The 26,191-nt window shown below is 33.3% G+C and overlaps 1 protein-coding gene and 2 long non-coding RNA genes across 3 annotated transcripts; all 3 read right to left on the reverse strand.

The window, feature by feature from the left end:
• Positions 1–4,962: 4,962 nt before the first annotated feature.
• LOC123209623 (ethylene-responsive transcription factor ERF039-like) lies at positions 4,963–5,938 on the reverse strand. Its single transcript, XM_044627741.1, has one exon. It carries the CDS (start codon positions 5,893–5,895, stop codon positions 5,125–5,127), a length of 771 nt encoding a protein of 256 aa, XP_044483676.1. The 5' UTR covers positions 5,896–5,938; the 3' UTR covers positions 4,963–5,124.
• A 3,634-nt stretch (positions 5,939–9,572) lies between these two features.
• On the reverse strand, positions 9,573–25,590 carry LOC123208101. Its single transcript, XR_006500671.1, has 2 exons — positions 25,489–25,590; positions 9,573–10,004 (listed from the first exon to the last, which is right to left on the reverse strand). It is a non-coding gene; the product is annotated as an uncharacterized LOC123208101 (long non-coding RNA).
• Positions 10,018–12,022, reverse strand: LOC123209529. Its single transcript, XR_006501083.1, has 3 exons — positions 11,878–12,022; positions 10,868–11,075; positions 10,018–10,746 (listed from the first exon to the last, which is right to left on the reverse strand). It is a non-coding gene; the product is annotated as an uncharacterized LOC123209529 (long non-coding RNA).
• Positions 25,591–26,191: the final 601 nt, after the last annotated feature.

The raw sequence follows: 26,191 nt of genomic DNA on the forward strand, positions 1-26,191 counted from the left end.
GAAACAGTAATGCAAAAACAAATAGATGCACAACATATTGCCCATTTAATTGTGAGGCAGAAGTATGAAGTGGGATAAAAGAAAGGGATAAGAACTTATAACGACAAAAATTCAGCGTAGCTATGACTAGATAGAAACAGAGAAATTAGGCGCAAAATTAGTCAACTCCATAAGTTCGTGAAAAAAGAACAGGCGACTTTCATTTCCTACGTAAATTTCTGCCACTTCTTCCACTTTTCTCAAGTCTTTCCACAATTATTCCATCAGGAAGACTGAGAACAAACACAGCTCAAGGACAGGCAAGAACCCACAAACATGCTCCTTCCAACAATAGTTAATGGTAGGGCCGAAGCTACATTTGCTAATTTGTTGTAGCTACCAATTTGATTGAAACATAAGTGGAAAACATCAAAAGTCAAGCAACCTAGTCTAATTAGGCGTGAAAGAAGGAAGAGTCTAATTTGACCCAGCTACGATACCATTAGTTTGATACAGCGATTCACCCAAATTCCAATTAATTTGATAGTGATCAGAATAAAAAGAAATCATAATTCTTATTAATTACCTGAAAGACGCCTACGAATCTTAGTCTGATTCCCTAAGGAAACGCACAGAAAGTTAAATCAACAGATTTCACAATAAAAAAAACGCTTCCCCTTCAAAACGATAGTTGGTTTTGAGCAATATTCCAATAAACCTACAAAGACACTGATTATTTTCTGATATTTCAAAACCTTTCAATTCGTATGTATGTATAATTATTATAAATTTATGATAATAATTAATAATATACGAATATCATTCAATTGAAAATACCACAACTGAGAAAAATCGACCAGGAAAATAAGAACGATTTCGATTGAACCTTGAGAGAATCGATATTTGATTAAGAAGGTTAAAGATTGTGATGTGTTTCGGAGTGAGAAGCAAGCTAGCAATGAAATAGAGGAAGAAGAATCTAGAGAGAGAAAAAAATTCTGGGAATTTGGTTTTGAGTAGTGCTTTTAAAAAAATTTCGATTTAGGTATTTTTTAAGTGAATTTTAGTTCCATTACTTAATAAATGTGAGTTATTTTATAAATCATAGTTTGATAAATAATTAATATGACAATGTTTAGAATCAGTCCCTTAAATACTAAAGGGTATGGTTGGATTCCAGCCGCTTTGAAAATCAGCTTATTTCAGTTCAATTTGGTTTAAATTTATTTAACTCAAATTCAAATCGAATTTCATCTAAAAAAAAGTTGGATTCGGATAGATGATTTGATTTGATTCAAACTTGGTTTGTGATTCGATTTGAATTATATTAAAAAATTATTAAAACGATATAGTTTTATCTATTATTACATAAAACGACAACGTTTTATTAACGGGTCATAAATTTAAACTATAAATTCGAGTCACAGATTCAAATTATAAGCCCAAGGCATGCTCGAGTTAAATCATTTTTATTTGAGCTGAATTCGAGTCACAGATTCAAATTATAATATTGCTCTATTAAAATTGCAAGTCTTCAGAAGTGTAAATACCTGTGAAGTTGTTATACCCGAGCTCCAACTCTCTAAGAAAAGCACAATTCTTGATATTCTTAGGAATATTGCCACTTATCACATTGCCATGAAGATTAATCTCCTCAAGTGTTGGAATGTGTTTGCAGATATCCGCTGGGAGACTGCCGAATAGGCCACTGCTTTCAAGGAAAATAGACTCCAAAGAAATTTTGACTACTAATGAGATGTTGTCAAACAAATTTATCTAGAACTAAAACTTAAGTCGTCAAAATAACAATTTAATTGCTAAAAATTTCATTTTGGCACCAAAAATTTCATTTTGTTTTACAACTAAACACTTGCCAAAACAAAATTACTCACAACTAAAATGTTAATTGCATAAAATTAATTTTAGCTGCCCATAATTTCCTTCCAACGAAAAAGTGTGGATTGAAAAATGGAATTAATTTTTGGCTATAAATCAATTTTTGCTACTATTTTTAATTAGTAATTAAAACTTAATTGTTAATTATATGTTTTTTTAGTGTCAGACAAATATATGTTGTTTATAATACAATTATCAAGGTATAAGGTTCACCCACACAATAATAATAATAATAATATTATTATTATTATTATTATTATTCCACCACCTAATGAGAAACTTTGTGAACAAAACTCATTGTACTAGATTCGAGCTTTGACCTATTTGGTGTAGTTGGTTTTGCCTTTTTATAAGTGGTTCAGCTCAGGTGAACAACTTGGACGGAGTTTTTTGTTATAAAAAAAAAAAAAAAGAGATTACCTATAGAATATCTAGGGAATTTTATTTTCAATATTATTCCAAAAGATTATGCATATAAAAAATTCCAAAAATGTTGATTATTCCATGCAATTATATTTTTAATCACTTTTAAACTTATTATTTAATATAAAAATCTTTTTAAATTAATCAATTAAAAATGGGTTTTTAATAAGTTGATGCGTAGGCACTTAAAAAGAAAACATGCAATGGATTGATAGTAATAAATCTAAATGCAATTGGCAGGCTCAAATCATCCAAGGGAGACTGCAATAGTAATTGCATCCAAGTATTGAAGCGGGCTCTCGACTTGGAGGTCGAATTTGTGGAAATGGTTCATTGTCAATGTGATTTTTCTGGGGCAAAAACTATATTAATAATTCTCACAGTTAATTAGGAGATCAGAAATTGGCATCTCTTCTTTCTAACTCATTGCCTTATTTTTGTAGTTTTGGTATTCCACATAAGGAAGCAGCAATGGCATGCTGTGATGAAGTCCATCCACTAGCTAAGGCCTGTCTCTGTTTTGTCAACCTAAATGTGCTCTTTCAAGTCCAAATAGTGTAATTTTCCAAGTTCATTTGGCAGATTGCCATGGAAGTTATTGTCTCTGAGATTGGGATATTGTAGAAAATGAACTTATATATGACTGTGTATCAAAGTGAACTTATGTATGAGTATGAAGTGGGACAAAAGAGAGGGACCATACACTTTCATTCCACTTCCGTTTCTTACATAAATTTCTTCAACTCTTCCCCTTGTCTCAGATCTTTACAAAATTTTTCCATCAGGAAGATTGGGAAAAGACACAAGTCAAGGATAGACAAGGACCCACAAACATTTTCACTTCTATACACAATTTTTCATCAGGAAGACTAAGAAAAGACATAGGTCAAAGATAAACAAGGACCTACAAACGTTCTCACTTATTTATATAATTTTTCCATCAGGAAGACTAAGTACAGAGGCAACTCAAGGATAGATAAGGACCTACAAACGTTCTCATCTCTTTACACAATTTTTCCATTAGGAAGACTAAGAAAAGACGCAGGTCAAAGATAAACAAGGACCCACAAATGTTCTCACTTCTTTACACAATTTTTCCATCAGGAAGACTAAGAAAATACGCAGGTCAAAGATAGACAAAGACTCACAAATATTCTCACTTCTTTACACAATTTTTCCATCAGGAAGACTGAGAACAAATGAAGCTCAAGAATGGACAAGGACCCACAAACGTGCTCCTTCCAAGTAAAGGTAGGGGCCTAGCTCCATTTGCTAAGTTTTTGTAGCTACCAATTTGATTGAAACATAAGTGGAAAACACCAAAAGTCAAGTAACCAAATCTAATTAAGTGTGAAAGAAGAATTAATCTAGTCTAATTTCACACAGCTACGATACCCAAGTCGGCTCAATATTTTAGCTGAATTTGAGTCAAACTCACGCTCAGTCAAGCTCAAATTTCGCTCAGTCCAAATCCGGTGCTAATCAAAATAGTAACTTAAAACACTTATCATTTAAATCTTTATAAACATATTACAATCATCGATCGAGGTCAAAAATAGTCAAATTGGCCATGGAAAGAAGGTGTGAAGAAAAATCAGCAATGGAGGGAATGAGGCTCAAAGAAGAGAATTGATTAATTTGATACTAATCAAATTAAAAAGAAAAACATATTTCTTATTAAAAATTGAGAAAATTTGGCAAAAAAAATAAGAATGATTTCAATTGAACCTTGAGAGAATAGAAATTTGATTAAAAAGGTTAAAGATTGAAGTTGGAGAAGATGAATTTGTAGGATTGAAGTTGGAGAAGCCAAACAACAAACTTGTGGGAATTTGGTTTTGAGCCGTTCTTTTAAGAAAATATACGTTGTTTACACTCCCCCGTGAAAAGTTATCGTCACGTCTTTGATGTGAGTTGTTTACATACCCCTATAATATGCCAAGTTGTTAGGATAGTAGTCGGTGGTTAGCAGATACTCATCATACGATAAATGTATGTTGTTTTACTAGATTCGAGATTTAACTTATTCGGTATGGTTGGTTCCACCCCTTTGGAAGCGGTTCAGCACAGGTCTAGTTTCTTATTATTAAAAAAATAATAATAATAAGCAATTACCTATAGAATATCTAAGGAATTTTATTTTCAATATCATTCCAAAAGATTATATTCCACCATTCGATCCAAGCTGCTATGGAATAAAGTTATTCAATCATATGGGAGTCACTAGACAGAGTGACGATATTGCCGAAAATATTCCACCATTCGATCCAAGCTGTTTTAGTTTGAATTCAAACTCTAATCAAATTGGAACCAATGATTGGGTTTGTTTTCATGAAACAACCTAAGTTGATCAAATCTAAACATGTGAGTTCAAGCTTGTTCAAAGTTAAGTTAAAATAGATTCTTTTATATTCGAATTCAAATGAAGTCCAACCCTGCATGCAATGCACCAGAAGTAACTTCTTTTTACCTGCAGGTAGACATACAAATAAAGTGAAAGAAACTTGTATCCCAATATCACCGGAGGGCCAAAGAGCTGGCTTTATATCTGAAGGTCAATCATATCACAATAGAGATTGTTTCATCAAAATGTGGTGGCTATCTAAGCTAGATTTAGTAATTTGGCAAGCTTTTTAACTTTAAGTCAATACCCCATGAAAACCCTGTAAAATAAATTCAAAGAAAATATATAATTGTAAAAAGGAATGAGTTACTATGTATATATACGGCCAGATGATGATCGAAAATTATTTCATAATATTAAAAAGGTAGAAATTGACAAACCAAATATGATTCCAACTAGGGTTCAATCTTTTTTCTGGTTCTCTACTGATACTCCCACAAGAATGGCTCGTCAAGACGGAACCCTGTATCGACTGCACAAAGTTGCCATGTTGATGATAAGTAATTGCCAAATCCATCGTCGCTTCGATCAGAGGCGCCATTGATGAAGAGATCAGGCAGGTCAAACAACGTGTCGTCATCGATATCAATGGAAGGAGAAACAGAAGGAACCTGAGGTTGGCTCGGTCGGGCTTCACCTCGAGCTTCAGTTTGAGTACATGAAGGGGTCACTGAGTCTTGAAATGTGAGAGCGGCTGCTTTGGCGGCGGCAGCTTGGATGTCTTTGGGACAGGTGGTGAGCGGGCGAGGAAGTTGATGGACAAATTCAGGGAAATTGAGAAAAGCTGAGCGGCCTTTGATAGTTAGAGCGGCAACATCGTGAGCTCGAGCTGCCATTTCGGCAGTAGGGTAAGTTCCAAGCCATATTCTGGATTTTATTCTTGGTTCCCTTATTTCAGAAACCCATTTGCTCCAACTACGCATACGTACTCCTCTGTAGGTGGGCGGGCGTCTCACATTGTCATCACTCTTGAGTAGTTTCTGGTCAGCTTCATATCTGGTTTCATCATCTTCTGCTTTTCTTGAAGGTTTTTTAGCAATACAAGTCCAAGAAGGAGCTTTTGAATTGTGTTTGGAGAGGGAAGAAGTAATGGTGGGTGAGCAAGAAGTGGAGGAGGAAGATGAGATAAATAAACTGTGTTGATGATTATGGCCATCAGCATCAATGTTCTTTATCTTGATATGCTTTCCCATCACAGAGGCTGAGCTAACAGAAGAATGAAGTGTTTGAGCTTTTATGATTCTCTTAGAAATTTATATTTCTTAAAGAAAATTAAATAATATATAAAGAGGAAGATAAAAATGTAAAGAAATTTGGTGGTCCATAACCCAAAAAAAAAATAGTGCATAATACAAACAAATACTTATAAAGTTGGATCATTTTTAATCAGATCTCAATTATTATACCAAATAAAAGAAAACTTTACAATCATTATATTACTTAAGCCAAAAATTTAATTTTAAAATTTTTTTAAAGAATTTTGAAGATAAACTCTTTTATTTGAGTGTCTCTATTCTTATCACTCAAACTATTTTCTGGTGCAAGGATGGCACTCTTGTATAGTAGTTTTATATGAGCAAAGCAGCCCTTTCGCCATGGCTTCCCGTGGCAATAAATAAGAGGTGAGGAAAATATATAAGACACAGGCCATCTTACAGGAAAATATATAAGAAATTTATATTTCGCCATATGATTATATTTGTACATGAATTTTATTTTTATCATTGTCTGCAAATTTGTCTTTACTTCCACTTACAGGACTTGGAGGTGGAATTTGTGGAAATGGATTATAAGGTAATCTTCCACTCTAATTTCACAGTATTGGAGCTGTGCATTGAAGATCTTTGTCTAATTCTATTGTCAATGTGATTTTCCTAGAGCAAAAACTATATTAATTAATAATTCTCACAATTAATTAAGAGATCAGAAATTGGCATCATATCTCTTCTTTCTAACTCATTGCCTTATTTTCGTAGTGTTGGTATTTCACTTAAGGAAGCAGCAATGGCTGTTTTGTCAACCTAGATGTGCTCTTTCAAGTCCAAATGGTGTAATTTTCCAAGTTCCCATCGACCGTCGTCAATTAAATTATGAAGACAAAAAGTTCGATGCACTAACGATTCGAAGACGACTTCTGGAGAGTTCACTGAGATTTTGAGCGCCAGAGAGGAGACATTTCAGACGTTGGAGAGGAGAAATTTGAGATGCTGGAGAGGAGACGACTTTCGACAGTGGACTCATGAACAGAGGAAGCCAACATTCGACAAGTTCTGTAGGTTAGGGATTTTGACAAGTTCTGTAGAAATTTCAATATTAAATTTTATTTTCTGTTAAATATTATTTATATTTGGGTCAGTCTTGTAGTTTATATATTTTTTTTTGTAAGAGTGGATCCAAACCAAGTAGGTTAAGTCTCATAAGCAACCTCTCTTTGGTTCGACTAAGCTAAAATTCGTTTAGTTTCAATTCGAGCTAAATTTGAATAAAAAGTTTTGAAACTAAGCCAAATTCAAACTATGAGATGTTCAGCACATTACCAACTTTGATTCGAATTTATAGTTTGGATTTATAGCTCAAGTTCAGTTATAATTTATTACTCAAATCGCCGATTTAAATTCATGGCTCAGATTCTTCAAGTTCACAACTTATTTACAAAAGACATCTTTTTACCGATTTTTTAGGTAAAACAACATTGGGATTCTTATGGCAAAGAAGAACCCCATGCCTTAGCAAACTGCACAATGCATGATTTAACAAAAAAGATTGAGCATAAAATGTTTTAAAAGGACCTTTGTTGGAAATTTCAAGCTATGCAAGTTACCCACCTCAGTAGGAATTCTGCCCTTGATCTTGCAATTACTTGCAACAAAACTCTAAAGAGTTGCACATAAATTGCCAATTGAATGTGGTTTGACGCCATACAGTGGATTATAATCCAAGATTAGAGCCTTTAGTTTCCTGCAGTTTGTCAAAGAAGACAGAAAACTCCATTCTGCAGTAGGTCATTCAGTGGTGAAGTCATTGAACCCAAGGTTAAGCCTTTTGAGGAATTTCAAGTTGCCAAATGTATTTGGAACAAGCCCAAAAAATGAGTTGAAGTACAGATCCAGCACAGCAAGCTTGGAAGCATTGGTAATGGAGGTGGGGATTGTTCCAGCACGCCTTTGTAAGGGGATTCATCTAATTTAGAAACTACCTAATATCAAAAGAATAAAAAAAATGATAAATTTGTGAAACTATAAATAAAAGAAATTTGTCTTTTATCCTAAATTTGAATGAACTTAGAGCTAACGATTTTCCATATAATCCATTAACCTGACATGACACATACTTGTTGAGTATTTTTCACACGAGTTCTAATTCGAATCGTGTTTAGATCAGCTTATCTGTGAATGAGGTTGTGTTTGGGTTGGCTTTTCATAAACCGAACACGACAAATGTTTTGTAAAAAAATAAAAATTTTAGCAAATTTTACCACTCAATGAGTTCGATGACAAGTTTACCTGCAAGATATACTGAAGAGTCCGTAAGGATGGGGGTATGCTAGAGTTAAATTTGTTGGAGCCTAACTACAGATCTCTCAAAGAAGTCAAACTCGCCATGCATGTTGGTATTGCTCTAGAGAGCATATTATCATTCAACAATAGTTTATTTAACATGTGTAATTGGCAAAGCTTGTAAGGAAGGGATCCCAAAAAAATATTTTTATTTAGCCACAGACCTTGGAGATGCCACAAATTTCCCATTGTTGTTGGAATAAATCTGTTCAAGTCATTTTTCGAAAGATTTGAAGGAGTTCCCGTCACGACTTGTAACAAGTAAATCACTCTTCTTATCCCTGCTTCTTGGAATTATGACCTATAAGAAGCTCACTGACTCTTAAACCAAAAATCTTGGCCTAATGTAACCAATGAATCAAAAATAAAAGAAGAAAACATTGTTTATTGACATGTTGGATGAAGGCGTGTGTCTTGATGTCTTGACATTTAGTGTGCTTCTAAATGAGCTTTGCAAGATGAGGAAGTCAATGGGTTGAAAGGAGTTGTTTGATGCAATGATAAGTAAAGAATGCAGGCCTAATGAATATAGCTATATGTACTACTTTAATGAATTGGTATTGCAAGAATCGAAAAGTTATGCTAGCTATGAGTCTTTATTCAAAAGGGAATCGGCCAGGCCACATATTGTTACTCATAACTACAGCTAGATTCAAACTAAGTCCATTCGAGTTGAAGTTCGAGCTCAACTCAGCCTTATACGAGCTCGAATGAGTTCAAGCTTGAGTTACTCATCAAATTTGTGAATTAAAAATTTTGATACAAAACGACATCATTTTGACCAATATATATTAAAACGACATCGTTTTAATAACGAGTTAGTTAAAAGCTCGAATTCGAAACAAGCTGAACTGAATTCAAGCCTAGTTCAAACTTAGTTTCCATGAGCTCGAGCTCTACTATATACAAACCAAGCCGAACTCAAGTTCAAGCTCGAATCCAACCCTACTCATAACACATTGTTATTAAGTCTTTTTCTTACATGTAAAGATCAATATGCAAGGAAACTATTTGCAGAGCTGCAACTGAATAATGTTCCACCAAATTTAAGGGCTATTGAACTATTTCAACTGAGAGTTTCTATTTTTGTATTTCTTTTTTTTTAACCAAAGGAAAAAATAATAGAACCTTTCAGCCTGAATTACAAACCATTGCAATTGATGTTGCAGAAACACTCCTAACAAGATGCCATGCCCTGTGCAAGACAGCAGAGCTTAAAAAACAGGGAATACATGGACGTATGGAGAGCTTCTCTTTGTTTTAATTTGGAAAAAAGATTAAAAGCATAATAAAAGAAATCATCTAGAAATTGCAAGAGACATAGATGAATTTATATAGCAGTAGAAGCACAAGGTAAGTGATATATCTAATTACAAGGTGGTGTTGGATCAGAAAAACAAGGGTAATATGTTTGCATGAATATAAAAATTAAGACAGCCTTCTACATTTGTTGGCAAGAAGACATGCACACCAGATGTACAAAATGAGAAAAAAGAAAATCATAATATCTGAGTAGTATAAATATGAGGTGGCAGAGAGAGTGCTTTAGGCTGCTTATCCAAGACAGTTGCTGTTGCAACTTTAGGTTTTGGCTCCTCCTCTTCTATCTTTTCAGCAAGAGATGGCTTAGGAGCAGCCCTCTCTGGTATTTTCCCCAAGGAAGCTACCTGAGCTACACCTTCACCAGACATTGAAATGATAGCAATTTTGAAACCTCGTTCCACAGTTTCTACTTTGGCTACAAGCTACGAGAAATTAAAACACAGAAGCTAGCATCAACATTAATAAATCTAATCACAGCAGAGATGGGGGAAAAAATAACCATTGTGCAAAGAACTAGAAAAGTAATAAGAATAGACATTTCAGCATTCCCTCTTTAATCACACCTGCTTCTGGACTTGCAACGTCAATTGTTACCTAGCAGGAGTTTAACATTACAAGTATTAAGAAATATCCCAGTTTTCTAATTCACTGGTAAAAGGCAAAGGAAATCCAAGATCAGATGCACAAAACCAAGTCCTGGCTTGACGAACCATTACAAACCATTGCAATTCAACTTTCACCAATCTTATGCAAGAAGCAGCAAACAAACGTTACCACAGAAGTCAACCTCCATGGAAGCGATTAAAAAATTCATTCCCCCTGAGCACAAACAAACTCAAACTAAAGCCTAGTAGATATGAAAAGAATCAAACCACAAAGGTTATTGGAAGAAAATTAAATACCAATGAAACAACTTTTCCCAAGAAATAAAAGGAAATTTCTAGGCCTTCCAAAATCACCAATGAAGTTTATCCATAGATTAGCACAGATGTAAAAAAGGCTGTTATCAGGACAAAATAACAAAATTATTCCCCATGCTCCAACTTTAAAATTTAAGAGCTTACCACTTGAGATGTCTCTAGCAGTGTGCCAAGCTGGTAAGCATGTGGCTCTTCATCATTCACCATATCCAGCATGATGTACTCAATAAATATTTTTTGCAGACTGAAAGTTTAAGATTAAAAAATGAGTTAAAATCTGAAATATTTAGCAAAAAGAGAGGGAGAGAGTCACCAAGAGAGAATTGCAAATTATTTTTCAAGAAACATTGTGAATCAATTGCTACCTATTCTTTTGATATAAATGAAGTGCATTCATAAGTTTTTCCAGAGGAAAAGCTCGAGCTGCAGGCATTATCTGGCAACAAACTCTTGAACTGGTCCACAAAGGGATACAGCTAAGTTCAAGCTGGTAGATCATTATGAAGCTTATTGATAGCTTGAACAATGCTGAAAGATTAGATGCAATTGGTAGGCTTGTAAGTCAAGTGTATCCTGCATTCATAAGCCATCACGCCATTTTAACATAATGTAATATTTCTTAGAGATAAGCTTTGACAGTAGCTCCAGACAGTGATGGAATAATGTCCTCCTCTAATGAACTCGACAAACATTCTCTAACACTAGCCTAAAATGAATACAACATTAAAAACTAATCACTTGAAATTCATGTATACGTACAAATTAAGCCTGACATAATTAACTAAATTAATCTAAGTGGTAATATTAATGAATATTGAGCGATCAATTCAAGTAACAAACTAGTGAAGTGATATTACCCGAGTCAAGTAAACTCAAGACAATGGCATATAATTAAACATTATGATCACATAGGATTCAAATCAAAGATTGTGTTGTTAATAAATATGGGAAAAAAAACAAAAAGCTATTGACAAAATTCACCTGCAGTATCTTGTCCATCAAATAAGCCACAATAAATGGAACACTAAGCCAAAAAAAATACAGAGAAAGCAACTTACAAAAACAAACACACTACAAAAAGAATGTTATAGACACTGAAAACCTCAAGGCCAGGAGAATCCAACCCAGCAGGGGAAAAACACAATGAGGAACTACAACAGGAGCAGCAACACCACTCTAGCAAAAAAAAAGGTTTTTATCAACTAATTTGAGGAAGTTTAAGATGTAAACACTCCAGTGCTTTTCATTATACTTATGTTTCAATCCAGGGGAGGAGAAGCAACTCCATTCAAGCAGAATAACTTCTATTGACAATAATGAAATAACTTCAGTATAAATTGAAAAATGGAAAATCATAAAAGAGCCGAAGACGAACACAAGATACAAGAGACGCCGGAGAGAAGAAGAGTTCGTGTGGACCATTGTCAATGCAATGATGAAGACAAATAGTTCGATGCACTAACAATTCGAAGATGAGTTCTAGAGAGTTCGCCAAGATTTTGGGCACCGGAGAGGAGACATTTGAGATGTTGGACAGGAGAAATTTGAGACGCCAGAAAGGGGACGACTTTTGACGTCGGACTCATGAACAGAAGAAGCCAACATTTGACCAGTTCCTTGGGTTAGGGATTTTGACAAGTCCCAGAGAATTTGAGTATTAAATTTTATTTTCTATTAAATATTATTTAATTTTGATAAAAATATTTGGGTCAATTTTATAGTTTGGATATTTTTTGTTGAAGTGGATCTGAACCGAGTTGGTTAAGTCTCAAAAGCCGACTCAGTTTGGTTAGACTAAGCTCAAATTTGTTTAGTTTTAATTCAAGCCAAATTTAGATAAAAAGTTTTAAAACTGAGTCAAATTTAAGTTATGGGATGTTCAACGCATTACTAAACTTCTATTTGAATTTATAATTTAGATTCATAACTTGAGTTTAGTTATAATTTATTACACAAATTGGTGGTTTAAATTCTTTAAGTTCGTAACTTGTTTACAAAACGATAACATTTTACTGATTATTTAAGTAAAACAACATCGTTTATTAATGAGATATAAACTTGACATATCTATTCAAATTATGAATTTAAGTCAAACTATTTTTTATTTAAATTAAACTCAAGTCAACCTTAGTTTTAGCTCGACAAACTCAATATAAACTATTTTTTATTCAAACTATTAAACTTGAATCATGGGGTGCTCAAATTCAGTTCAATTCGTATTCATTCCTAGTTTTTTATAAACCTATAAAACTAATAATGATAGGTTTATAAGTTTTTTAACAAGAAATTCAAAAATCTATTATGAAAAGTATAGTTTTGTTTAGTTTTAACGAGAATATAAATAATCTAATTATTTAGGGTTTATTTTTATTTTTCATTTATGTTATGGTATAGCTTTAGTAGATTTAACAGTAAGGGATTATATATATCTTGTTCATGTTTCTTCATTGACGTTGTTTAAATAAAAAAGATGAAGCCTTCTTTTGTATTTCTTTTTGTAAGTAATACTGTTATCTGTCGAATCCATTATTCAAAGTTTGACTAGATAAATAATCATCAACTAGAAAGATCATAAACAACAAACTAAGAGCATAAATAACATACATCACAACACCATTTATTTAGGGACCTCCCACATCTTGTTGAAACTGCAATTTGATCTTCTTGAGTTCTGTCAAGGCATCTTTCATATTGATCCTCTGTTCCGGTGACTCCATGGAACAATTCAAAGCCAAATTCATGATGCTTAACATGCAATTCACTTTTGTAGCAAAACCATCTTCCTCTCTTAACAAATTACCATCCACAACTTCAGTTACTGCATCAGGCAGTGATGCCTTCACCAAGCTCTTTAAACTCATCTCCCCAGAGAAAATCTCATCAGTGGGCTTCTTTCTTGTGAAAGTTTCCATCAATAAAATCCCAAAACTGTAGACATCTCCCCTTGTGGACACAATTCTCATTGATCCATACTCTACAAATTTACATTAAATTCATCATAACAAATAATAATATTCCATTTGAGATTTAGAATTAAAATTGGCATAACTGAAGGAAAAATGTATTTCATTACCAGTACTTTTGATCGTTTGGTCATGTCAGCCTTGCAACGAGGAACCTCTTGCCTAGGCAAACCACACAATGCATGATTTAACAAAAAGGATTGAGCAAAAAATGTTTTGAAAAGACCATTGCTAGGAATTTCCCCTTGTAAATTATTTACAAAGACATTAAAGTTTTTGAGATAGGTGAGCGCCTCTAATGATTTGGGAATTTCACCTAAAAGACTATTGTTTGAGAGATCCAAGGATACCAAGCTTATCAGTGCCCCAAATGTGTTGGGGATGGCATCTTCAAATCTATTGTCTGCCAAAGATAGAGTTTCAAGAGATTGAAGGCCCCCAAGGGTGGTGGGAATGTTTCTTGACAATAGATTTTTTGACAAATCTAGATCTCTCAAGACCTTCAAACTCTATATACCTGGAGATAAAAAACCACTCAATGAATTCGATGACAAGTTTAACTGCAAGATATACTGAAGAGTCCATAAAGATGGGGGTATGCTAGAGTTAAATTTGTTGGAGCCTAACTGTAGATCTCTCACAGAAGTCAAATTCGCCAAACATGTTGGTATTGCCCCAGAGAGCATATTATCATTCAACAGCAGTTTATTTAACTTGTGTAATTGGCAAAGCTCGTAAGGAATGAATCCCAAAAAATTATTTTTATTTAGCCACAGACCTTGTAGATTCCGCAAATTTCCCATCGATGTTGGAATAAATCCGTTCAAATCATTTTCCAAAAGATCTAACCTTATCAAGCTATGCAAGTTACCCACCTTCGTAGGAATGCTGCCCCTGATCTTGCAATTACTTGCAACAAAGTCCTCAAGATTTGCAGATAAATTGCCGATTGAAAGTGGTATGACGCCATACAGTGGATTATGATCCAAATATAGACTCTTTAGTTTCCTGCAATTTGTCAAAGAAGACAGAAAGCTCCATTTAGCAGAAGGTGATTCAGTGGTGAAGTTATTGGACCCAAGGTTAAGCGATTCAAGGAACTTCAAGTTGCCAAACATATTTGGAACAAGCCCAGAAAATGAGTTCACAGCCAGATCTAGCATAGCGAGCTTGGAAGCATTGGTGATGGAGGTGGGGATTGTTCCGGTAAGTTCATTTGACCCTAAGACAAGATTTTTCAAGTTGGCAACCCCCTGGCCAATGGTTGATGGTAGATAGCCTGAAAGGTTATTCCCAACTAGACTAATATTTATTATGGTTGAAACATTGAATATTGAGACTGGATCTGGAATTACACCACTCAAGCTACTGAAACTTAGATATAGACCTTGTAGATTTTGCAAATTGCCTAACTCCTCTGGAATTTTGCCTGCCAAAACAGAAATGTTGAAACATATTTTCTTAAAAAAAATATAAGAAACGAAAACGTGTAAATACATTAAAATTTCAAACATTGATAATGTAATTCCAACAGGATAAAAGTTACAGAAGGGCTATTTTTTTTTTTTTTTCAACAAAGATGCAGAGTTAGTAGGCAATCTTGTCCTCATCAAGTAATATTCGTAACTATTTTTAGCACCAAATCTTGACCTCTTCAAGTAATATTCACATTTTACTTTTAGTGCCACATGGCATATCAATATATGTTATGTATACATATTTTTAAATACACAATTGGATCACACATAATTTGTCATTATGTAATTACGTGTTACTTTATCTTTAATTTAAAATCACTAAACCTAATTGTATACTCAAAAGTATATACACATAGTTTTATTGCTAAAGATTTATTGAATTTTAGAAGGGATTATACCAGCTAAATTATTGTAACCAAGAGCTAAAATCTGTAGATTCTTCAACTTGCCAATCCCTTGTGGAATGTCACCTGCTTGAGGACAACTGTTAGGAACCCAGCTCTTATTCAACCAAAACACAAAATCAAAACACAAAAACATAATAAACTAAAATATTTCATTAATTAAAACATTACAAGATAAATCGAACAATTCGAGGAGTTCGGGACCTCCCATTTTCCGGTCATTCGAGGTGCCGGAGACCTCCCATTTTCCGGCCATTCGAGGCGCCGGAGACCTCCCTAAATCAGCCAAAGGTGGCTGCCCTCAAACCCAAACACTAATATTTTTCTTCTCTCCCCTTTTTTCAAAACTCAAAACATACATTTATAATAAAAATGAATCATTGGATTGATGACAAGTGTCTCAATCCTAACATTTCCCTCCCCTTCAAAATCATCTTGTCCTCAAGATGATTTTTTTTTTAAATTTTCCTTTTCTGATTTTTTTTTTTAAATTTTTTTTTTATTTTTTTTTTCAAACGCGCCAGATCTTTCTTTTCTCTTCCCAAAAAGTTTTGCCTTCTCTTTTCTGCGTTTCTCTTCCCAAAGCTACTGCCTTCTTTTTTATTCCCCTGCAACTCAACCACATTTCTCTTTCCCTTTTTCCAATAAACCAACGCCTGGCCTCCACCTTTTTTTCTATTTTTTTTTATTTATTTTTTCTCTCCTTTCTCTTTCCTTCTACTTGTCTTTTTCCTTTCTTCTTTCTTCTCCTTCTCCTTCGTCCTTCTTTCTTCTTCCTTCTGCTTTCTCTGTTTTTGTTTTTTTTTTTTTCGCTTCCGCCGGCGTTTCATTTTCTTCTTCTTCTTCTATTTTTGCGCTTTCGGACTCATTTCTCCCTGTGATGATTTTTCTTCAAGTCAGCCTCCTCCATGAACATTTTCCGGCGATTCATCACTTTTCCGACCATCATCTATCTTCTCCGTTGGATCGAACGCGCTCTGATACCATTTGTTAGGAACCCAGCTCTTATTCAACCAAAACACAAAATCAAAACACAAAAACATAATAAACTAAAATATTTCATTAATTAAAACATTACAAGATAAACCGAACAATTCGAGGAGTTCGGGACCTCCCATTTTCCGGCCATTCGAGGCGCCGGAGACCTCCCATTTTCCGGCCATTCGAGGCGCCGGAGACCTCCCATTTTCCAGCCATTCGAGGCGTCGGAGACCTCCCTAAATCAGCCAAAGGTGGCTGCCCTCAAACCCAAACACTAATATTTTTCTTCTCTCCCCTTTTTTCAAAACTCAAAACATACATTTATAATAAAAATGAATCATTGGATTGATGACAAGTGTCTCAATCCTAACAACAACAATTTGCAAAAACATATAGTTATTAGAGATTAAATAAAATAAACATGGAGATTAGATTTTATAGCCTTATTGACAGCCAAATTATGCCAGGATGAATCATAACACAACATATGTATACTAAAAAATATATCCACATAGATTTATTAATAATGAATACACATGCTTGTTAAAAGTAAATTATGCTTAGAAAATATGGTGGAATCATACCTTCTAAGTTGTTACCACTAAGAGTCAACCACGTAATCTTACTCGAATTTCCAATATTTTGTGGTATGAGCCCTGTGAATTTATTGTACGACATTGAATAAATATTAGCCTCGCTGCAGTTGCCTAAACTTCTTGGAAGCTGGCCGAAAAGTCTATTAAAAGATAGAGTTAGCCATTCAAGTTTTGGAAGGCAATTACAGAGATCATCCGGCAGACTGCCAGACATAAAATTGTTGGCTAAACGAAACTGTTGTAGTGACGAACTGTTGTAGATGCTGCTCCAAGGTATGGAGCCCGAGAGGAAGTTATTTGCCATATGAAAAATTTTCAGCCTGGTGAGCTTCGCGATCTTTGGTGAAATGCTTCCTTGGATTTTATTGTCGCGTGACCACAAAGACTCTAGCGTAGTTACATTGTAGAGAGCATCTGGGATGGTACCTGAGAAATTATTAAATTCAAGTTTAAGGATTTGGAGTTTGGATAAGAGACCGATAAATCCTAGAATGCCTCCACTTATTCTATTGTTACCGACAGAAAAGACTCTCAATCGGCGTAATTGCCCCAGTTCATTCGACAGATAGCCATGGAAATGGTTGTAACTAAGATCAAGATTCACCAGGAATGAGGGATTGCCCAAGTGGGGAGAGATGTTGCCACCGAGATCCATGAATGAAAGGTTCAAGGCCGTGACTCTTTCATGGCGAGCACCACAGGAAATTCCAACCTAGCTGCAAATTGGATTAGAAATGGACCAGTTATACGCCAGTACACTGTAAGGATCGGAAATGATATGTGCTTTGAATTGAAGAAGGCAGATTGATCGGTTGTTAAATTTTTGGCTGTCATAGACAAGGTAGCCATGAAACAGTAATGCAAAAACAAATAGATGCACAACATATTGCCCATTTAATTGTGAGGTAGAAGTATGAAGTGGGATAAAAGAAAGGGATAAGAACTTATAACGACGAAAATTCAGCGTAGCTATGACTAGATAGAAACAGAGAAATTAGGCACAAAATTAGTCTTAACTCCATAAGTTCATGAAAAGAGAGCAGGCGACTTTCATTTCCTACGTAAATTTCTGCCACTTCTTCCTCTTTTCTCAAGTCTTTCCAAAATTATTCCATCAGGAAGACTGAGAACAAACACAGCTCAAGGACAGACAAGAACCCACAAACATGCTCCTTCCAACAATAGTTAATGGTAGGGCCGAAGCTACATTTGCTAATTTGTTGTAGCTACCAATTTGATTAAAACATAAGTGGAAAACACCAAAAGTCAAGCAACCTAGTCTAATTAGGCGTGAAAGAAGGAAGAGTCTAATTTGACCCAGCTACAATACCATTAGTTTGATACAGTGATTTACCCAAATTCCAATTAATTTGATAGTGATCAGACTAAAAAGAAATCATCATTCTTATCAATTACCTGAAAGACGCCGACGAATCCTAGTCTGATTCCCTAAGGAAACGCACAGAAAGTTAAATCAACAGATTTCACAATAAAAAATACGCTTCCCCTTCAAAATGATAGTTGGTTTTGAGAAATATTCCAATAAACCTGCAAGGATACTTGTCATACGCTAATATATGTTGTTTATAATACAATTATCGAGGGATAAGGTTTACCCACACAATAATATTATTATTATTGTTGCTATTGATATTATTAATCAACCACTTAATGAGAAACTTCATAAATGAAACTCATTTCATTAGATTCGAGGCTTAATCTATTCAGTGTGGTTGGTTCCACCCTTTTGAAAGCAGTTCAGCTTGGGTGGAATTTCTCGTTATCAACAAAAAAAAGTGATTACCTATAGAATATCTAGGGAATTTTATTTTCAATATCATTCCAAAAGATCATGCATATATATATTAAATATAAAATTCCTTTTGAATTAATCAATTAATCAGTTAAAATGAATTAATCAAATCATCCAAGGAAAACTGCAAAAGTAATTGCATCCAAGTATTGAAGCGGGCTCACGACTTGGAGGTGGAATTTGTGGAAATGAATTATGAGGCAATCTTCCACTCTAATTTCACAGTATTGGAGCTGTGCATTGAAGATCTTTGTCTAATTCTGTTGTCAATGGGATTTTCCTAGAGCAAAAACTATATTAATTAATAATTCTCACAATTAATTAAGAGATCAGAAATTGGCATCATATCTCTTCTTGCTAACTCAGTGCCTTATTTTCGTAGTGTTGGTATTTCACTTATGGAAGCAGTAATAGCTGTTTTGTCAACCTAATTGTGCTCTTTCGAGTCCAAATAGTGTAATTTTCCAAGTTCATTTGGCAGATTGCCATGGAAGTTATTGTCTCTGAGATTGAGATATGATAGAAAAGAGAGGTTTCCCAGGTGTGGAGAAATGGTGCCTCGAAGATGCATTGATGAAAGGCCCAATGCTGTGACTCTTCCATGGCGGCCATCATAAGAGACTCCAACCCAGTTGCAGACTGGAGTAGACATGATGAAACAGTGTAAATCAACACTGTAACAAAACAAAATCTCGAGAATCGCCATTGATGTTGTAAACGCAAGTTTTTGTTGGGTTTAATGCAAATTTATCAGATTTGACTCCCATGTGGCTACAATCATGGATTTATAAGACTTGAGAGCAGAGGTTCTATTAACCAGCGAAATCTTTGAAATTGAGGAAAGCAGAGGTTTAACGTTTGCAGAATTTATGTCTCTTCTCGTTACTCATTACTCTGTTGTTGTTTTTTTAACTGATTCATGTAAGCATTAACCTTTTATATTTATTTATTGGCCAAATAATTATATCTATTGACAAAACGAAATTTTAAAAACAGCGTAGAACGTTTTTTCAAATTTTTAGAAAACCGTTGAAATTTTTTATTAATAATCCTAATATTTTTAAAATTTATAATTAACACTAAATATATTTCATTTTGAAAAGGAAAAATAAAATAGAAAAAGTCTATGCAAAATAAACTTCTTACAATTTTATTTAATAAAATTGACTAATAAAAGTGGACAACAGGTGGGAACGTGACTTTTTGAAACTTAAAAGTATATTTTAGTCATTTCAACAAACCTTGGATGGGAAATATCCTCTAGGCCTTGTTTATTTTATATCAAATCAATTTGAAAACATAAATTGGTATGAATGTAAAATTTTGTAGATGTAGTATTATTCATTTTAGTTTTAGAGCAACATTATATGTATCAATTTTTGTATACATAAATAAACACATATATGATATATCATCGTATGATTAAATATTATTTTATTTTTAATTCAAAATCACCTAATTATTTGATGACATATATAAAATATATACTCATTTGTGTATTTAAAATAACTATATATATAACTTTATTGTTCATTTTATCATGTAACTGACCTTTTAAATAATTGTTGTTGCACATTTAATTTATGTTTATACTTATTCTTATATTATATGCAACTAGATTTGAGTATTTAAATGATGTTATAGTGTTTTATTAAATTTATATATTATTTTACATGTTTCTACCCCTTCCGTACGCATTTCAGTTGAATTCACAAGAAATTGAACATTTTATCCCTGATTCTTGAAAAGTAGATAAACTCATAAAAGTGATTACAATTTGGTTAGTATTTAACAAATATATATACGGAGGGATGAGCAAAAAACTGATCCAGAATTGGAACTATCGGATAACCAGCTTTCGGTTCCAGTTCCTACACGGAACTGGCCTACCCTGGGTAGGTTCTGGTTCCAATTTTGAGGAACATCAATTGTTACCTCTTTAATCACAATTGCTTCTAGACTTGCAACCAAGGATTTAAAGTCAGACCAGACCAGTCGGTTGGACCGATCGGACCGTGAACCGGTACTGTAGTCGGCTGCTATTACACAGAATTGTTATAAGATTAAAATCGAGTTGGACTACGGTTGAACGACGGTCCAACCCGGTCAAAGCAGTCCTCATTTCAAAAGCTATGTATAAAAGTAACAGTTTTATTATTTCTTTCCTGTTTCTTGCAGTGCACGCAGACGCAAAAGGGGTTTGTAGGCTCACAAGACAGCAGTTTCATGACGACTTCTTAGGCTTAGACAGTCGTTGACGACAACAAGGTTTCGTTGCTGTTATGACCGACGACTTTTTAGGCAATGACAGAAAGCTAGTGTGTATCCAAGGCTTTGAAACAGCATTGAAAAAATAATATTGAAACAGTATATTACATAAATAAACAATGCTTGGAAAAAAACAATTCAAATGAACTATTCTCGATTTTTTGAATTACTATTCACCAATGTTTGGAAAAAACGATGTTTTGTTTGTTTGAATTAACAATATTGAAACAGTATATTATCACTTGAATTTGAAACCGTATTTATTGAAACTTCAAAGTTTAAACAAATTAGAAAATATATAAATAATATGTCAATTTATATAAACAAATAACAATTCTTAATTTGAAAATATATAGATTAGTAAATATTAATTGATTTATTATTAATTTGTAATTTTATTATGTATCTATATTGAATGTCTAGATTGAATGTATTTCATTCGTAACGTGATTAATTTCTAAGAATTTGAAAGTTAAATATCAATTTTCTATGATACCCTATTTACATATAATAACTCAATATATGACAATTTATAACAAATATTGATGTAAATAAAGAATATTGAAATTTGGATTATGAATGTATGAAGTTATGTATTGTGCCCAAATTATGAATATTGTTATTTATAATGAATGTATGGAGTTATGCATGTTGAAATTCCATAGTTGAATTAAATAATAAAATTGATTATGAGTTTTTGAGTCTTTGACTTTCACATAACAAGTATTGATGATATTAAATTTTAAAATTGAAAGTTATACTTTAAAAACCTAATTATAAACATTTTTATTTTTAATGTTCAATATATATTTAATGAATATATATATATTAATTGGTATTCTGATTTTATTGTTATTCTTATATGCAACAGATAAATAAAATGGAAGTATGTCTTCATCTGGATCTGGGGTTTCTTCAACACCATGTCGAGTAAAAGGTGATATTACTTGGGCACATATTTCTAAGAGTGTAGATGAGAATGGGAGGAATATGTTGAAGTGTTTATATTGTGGTAAAACAACTAAAGGAGATGGTGTTTATAAAATGAAACAATATTTGGCTGGAAAAAAAAGGATGTTGGTCCATGCACTAAAGTTCCTCATGATGTTAGATATCAAATGGTGAATGCATTAGATGAGATTACAGCAAAAAATAAAGAAAAACAAGAATTTCGTAGGCATGCAACTCCTTTTGGTGCTACTATACCTCAATTTGAAGGTGATATTACAGTTGAAGAATTTGAAGGGTTGTCTCCTCCTATGAATATGACTGAAGGCAATATTGGTATTGGGTCTTCTAGAAAACAAATTAGACTTACAAATGATTCAAAAAGAAAAAGACCGATTGGGGTTGGGGATTTTTTTGCTCCAAGGACTACTAGTAGGGCTCAACCTTTAATAAAAAGTGTTTTGGCTGGAAAAGAAGCCAAATGGAGAGTTGACATGGTTGTTGTGAGGTTCTTATATGATGCTTGCATCCCTCTTAATGCATCAAATTCTATTTATTTCCAACCTATGTTAGATGTCATTACTGCAATTGGGTCTAGATATAAACAATCGACATATTATGAAGCACGAGTGAATTTGTTGAACAATTCAAAAAAGAAAGTGCAATTATTTATTGATAGTTACAAAAAAAATTGGTAAGAAGTTGGTTGTACACTTATGGCTGATGGTTGGACAGACATTTCTAGTAGGTCGCTAATAAATTTTTTAGTATATTGTCCAAAAGGGATTTGTTTTATCAAATCAGTGGATGCATCTGGTGTTGTAAAGGGGGCGGACACATTATTTGGGTTGTTTGAGGAAATAGTATTATGGGTTGGGCCTAAGAGCATTGTCCATTTTGTGACTAATAATGGAGCTAATTATAAAGCAGTTGGAGGATTATTGTCTGAAAAATATAAAAATATTGCTTGGTCACCTTGTGCAGCATATTGTATCAATTTGATTTTGAAAAATATTGGTAAAATGGATCACATTATTAGAATTTCCAAATGTGCATCTCTTGTGACAAAGTTTATTTATAATCATACATTATTGATAGCTTGGTTGAGGAAGAGAGAATGATGGAGAGAAATTATACGGCCTGGTGCAACCCGATTTGCTACGACTTTTATCACATTGCAAAGTCTTTTTGAGCATAAGCATGACTTACAAGCAATAGTCACTGACATGTTTTTTATTGATTCTAGATATGCAAAGAGTAATCAAGGCAAAAAAGTTGTGATCATGATTCTGAATAATGATTTTTAGAACGAAATAGGTATAATTGTAAAAGTTGTGGGACCATTGATGCATTTGCTTCGTATTGTAGATTCAGATGAAAGACCTTTATTGGGATATGTCTATGATGGAATGTATAGAGTTAGGTTAGGGATAAAGAAGTTGTTTAAGAATAAATAGAAATTCTACAAGCCTTATACTCAAATAATCAAGTTGAGGTGGGATAGGACATTGCGTCGAGGTATTCATGCAGTTGCGTATTACTTGAATCTTGCATTTCAATATGATCATGAATCTTTTTGCACAAAACCAGAGGTATTACAAGGTTTTCTGGATGTTGATGAGAGTAAAATATGTATGTTTAATGTTAGTAAGGCGAAGTTAGAAGAAGAGAGTAGAATGTTTCGTGTTGTTTTCCACGTCAATTTGCTATTGAAACATGCAAAACTACACAATCTGATATGAATTTAATTTATATGTTTCTTATGTCTCGATTCTTTTTCTAATATATAAAATTCTATTACATTATTATTTACATGTTATTTTGTATTATATGAATGGTGGAGAACTTATGGATACAATACTCCCAATTTACAGAAGTTTGCAATTAAAATTTTTAGTCAAACTTCAACATCTTCAGGCTGTGAGCGTAATTGGAGTGTTTTTGAACTCATACATACTAAGAAGAGAAATAGATTGAAGCATCAATGTGTAAATGATCTTGTTTTTATTCAACATAACTTACGGTTGCAAAATAGGTAAACACAATTATAATTATGCATCATTACATTTATAAATATTTTTATTTAAACTATTTTATCATGTTTAATGATTATTTCCAACTTTACATGTACCCTACTTAATGCTCTTTAATCTTTACTTTTTATCATATTTAGGTTATGTTATAAGAAATCAAATTTTGATCCAATTGATTATGAAAGTATCGATAAAACAGACTTCTAGATAGTAGATGAGGAAGAGGAGTTCGGTGAATTTAATGCAGATGAATTGGATCAAATGCTTTATGGAAAGGGATCTATTCCTATCAATAATGATTCAACAATTTATGATTTGTCACATAATTTCTCAGGTAAAAACATTTTTTTAGTACTTACACAAATATTTACACACTTATATAAATGATTGATTTTTTAGGCTGAAAGAAAATAAAATGTTCAATTATAAATTTTGTAGATAATACTATTGAAGAAAATGGTATAGAAGATAAACAATTGATAGAGAGTGCAACAGAAACAATGACAGGATCTTTTATCATTAGTGATAATAAAGAATAAGTAATTATTCGTTTATTAAACTTTATGTTAAACAAATTATATTTTTGATATATTTTGTTAAATGTTGAATTGAATATTATTTGTTTAATAATGGTTATGTTGATTGGTTGATTTTATATTTTATTTAATGTATATATTATATTTCTGATTTATTTTAGTGTTCAGTAATTAATAGTGCATGTGTTTGTGGAATTGGATTTGTTTTATGTATATGTTTTCTTTTGATGCAAAATTAATTATTATTACTTATTATATTTATGTTCAATAATGCATATATTTTGTTAATTGTAAAAATTGAAAAGTATGCACAATATAAAATTTATTGTGTAAAGCATAAGTAATTACTAATTAAACATAATTTTTTTTATGTTTTTACATAAAACTATAATTCCGGTCCAACTGACCAGTCTAAACGGTCCAACCAGTCTAATCCAAACCAGTACTTAAAACGGTTTTTATCCCGATCCGGTTTTGAAAACCTTGCTTGCAACATTAATTGTTACCTGACAGGAGATTAACATTACAAGTGTTCAGAAATATCCCAGTTTTCTAATTCACTGCTAAAAGGCAAAGGAAATCCTAGATCAGACGCACAAAACCAGGTCTTGGCTTGACAAACCATTACAATTCAACTTTCAACAATCTACTGCAAGAAGCAGCAAACAAACATTACCACAGAATTCAACCTCCATGGAAGGGATTAAAAAATTCATTCACCCTGAGCACAGACTAACTCAAACTAAAGCCTAGTAGATATGAAAAGAATCAAACCACAAAGGTTATTGGAAGAAAATGAAATGCCAATGAAACAACTTCTCCCAAGAAAAACAAGGAAATTTCCAGGCCTTCCAAAATCACCAACGAAGTTTATCCATAGATTAGCACAGATGTAAAAAAGGCTGTTACAAGGACAAAATAACAAAATTATTCCCCATGCTCCAACTTTAAAATTTAAGAGCTTACCAGTTGAGATGTCTCTAGCAGTTTGCCAAGCTGGTGAGCATGTGGCTCTTCATCATTCACCTTATCCAGTATGATGTACTCAATAAAGATTTTTTGCTGGCTGAAAATTTAAGATTAAAAAATGAGTTAAAATCTGAAATATTTCACAAAAAGAGAGAGGGAGAGTGTTAGGTTCTGGATGATGTTGAGCTCTCGCTCGGCCTCTGCCTTTTCGCGGAATTGTTGTCGAAATGGAGAAGCTCTCAAGGAGACCAATTAAAGATTAATAAAAGCAAAAATAGACTCTACAATGGATTGATAAATGAGAATATGATGTCTTATTTCCTGATCAATTAGCCTTTGTATAGCTTTCATCACAACTGTAATGCATGTTAATAGCACACGTAGACTAAGCTATCCGAAGACTACTCAACTTATCTAGCTTATTATTATCCTAACTAGCCAAGATTTAAGTAAACTAGTTATTGAATGAGTCAAAACATGCTAAAAATAAGCCATACACACGTTAGGCCTGTAACAAAGAGTCACAATAAATGGAACACTAAGCCAAAAAAATACAGAGAAATGCAACTTACAAAAGCAAACACACTGCAAAAAGAATGTTATAGACACTGAAAAAACTCAAGGCCGGGAGAAGCCAACCCAGCAGCCACAAACCATTCCGTTCCAAGCAAAAACACAAAGAGGAACTGCAACAGGATAA

Source organism: Mangifera indica, chromosome 2, assembly GCF_011075055.1.
Source record: "Mangifera indica cultivar Alphonso chromosome 2, CATAS_Mindica_2.1, whole genome shotgun sequence".
Classification (NCBI taxonomy): domain Eukaryota; kingdom Viridiplantae; phylum Streptophyta; class Magnoliopsida; order Sapindales; family Anacardiaceae; genus Mangifera; species Mangifera indica.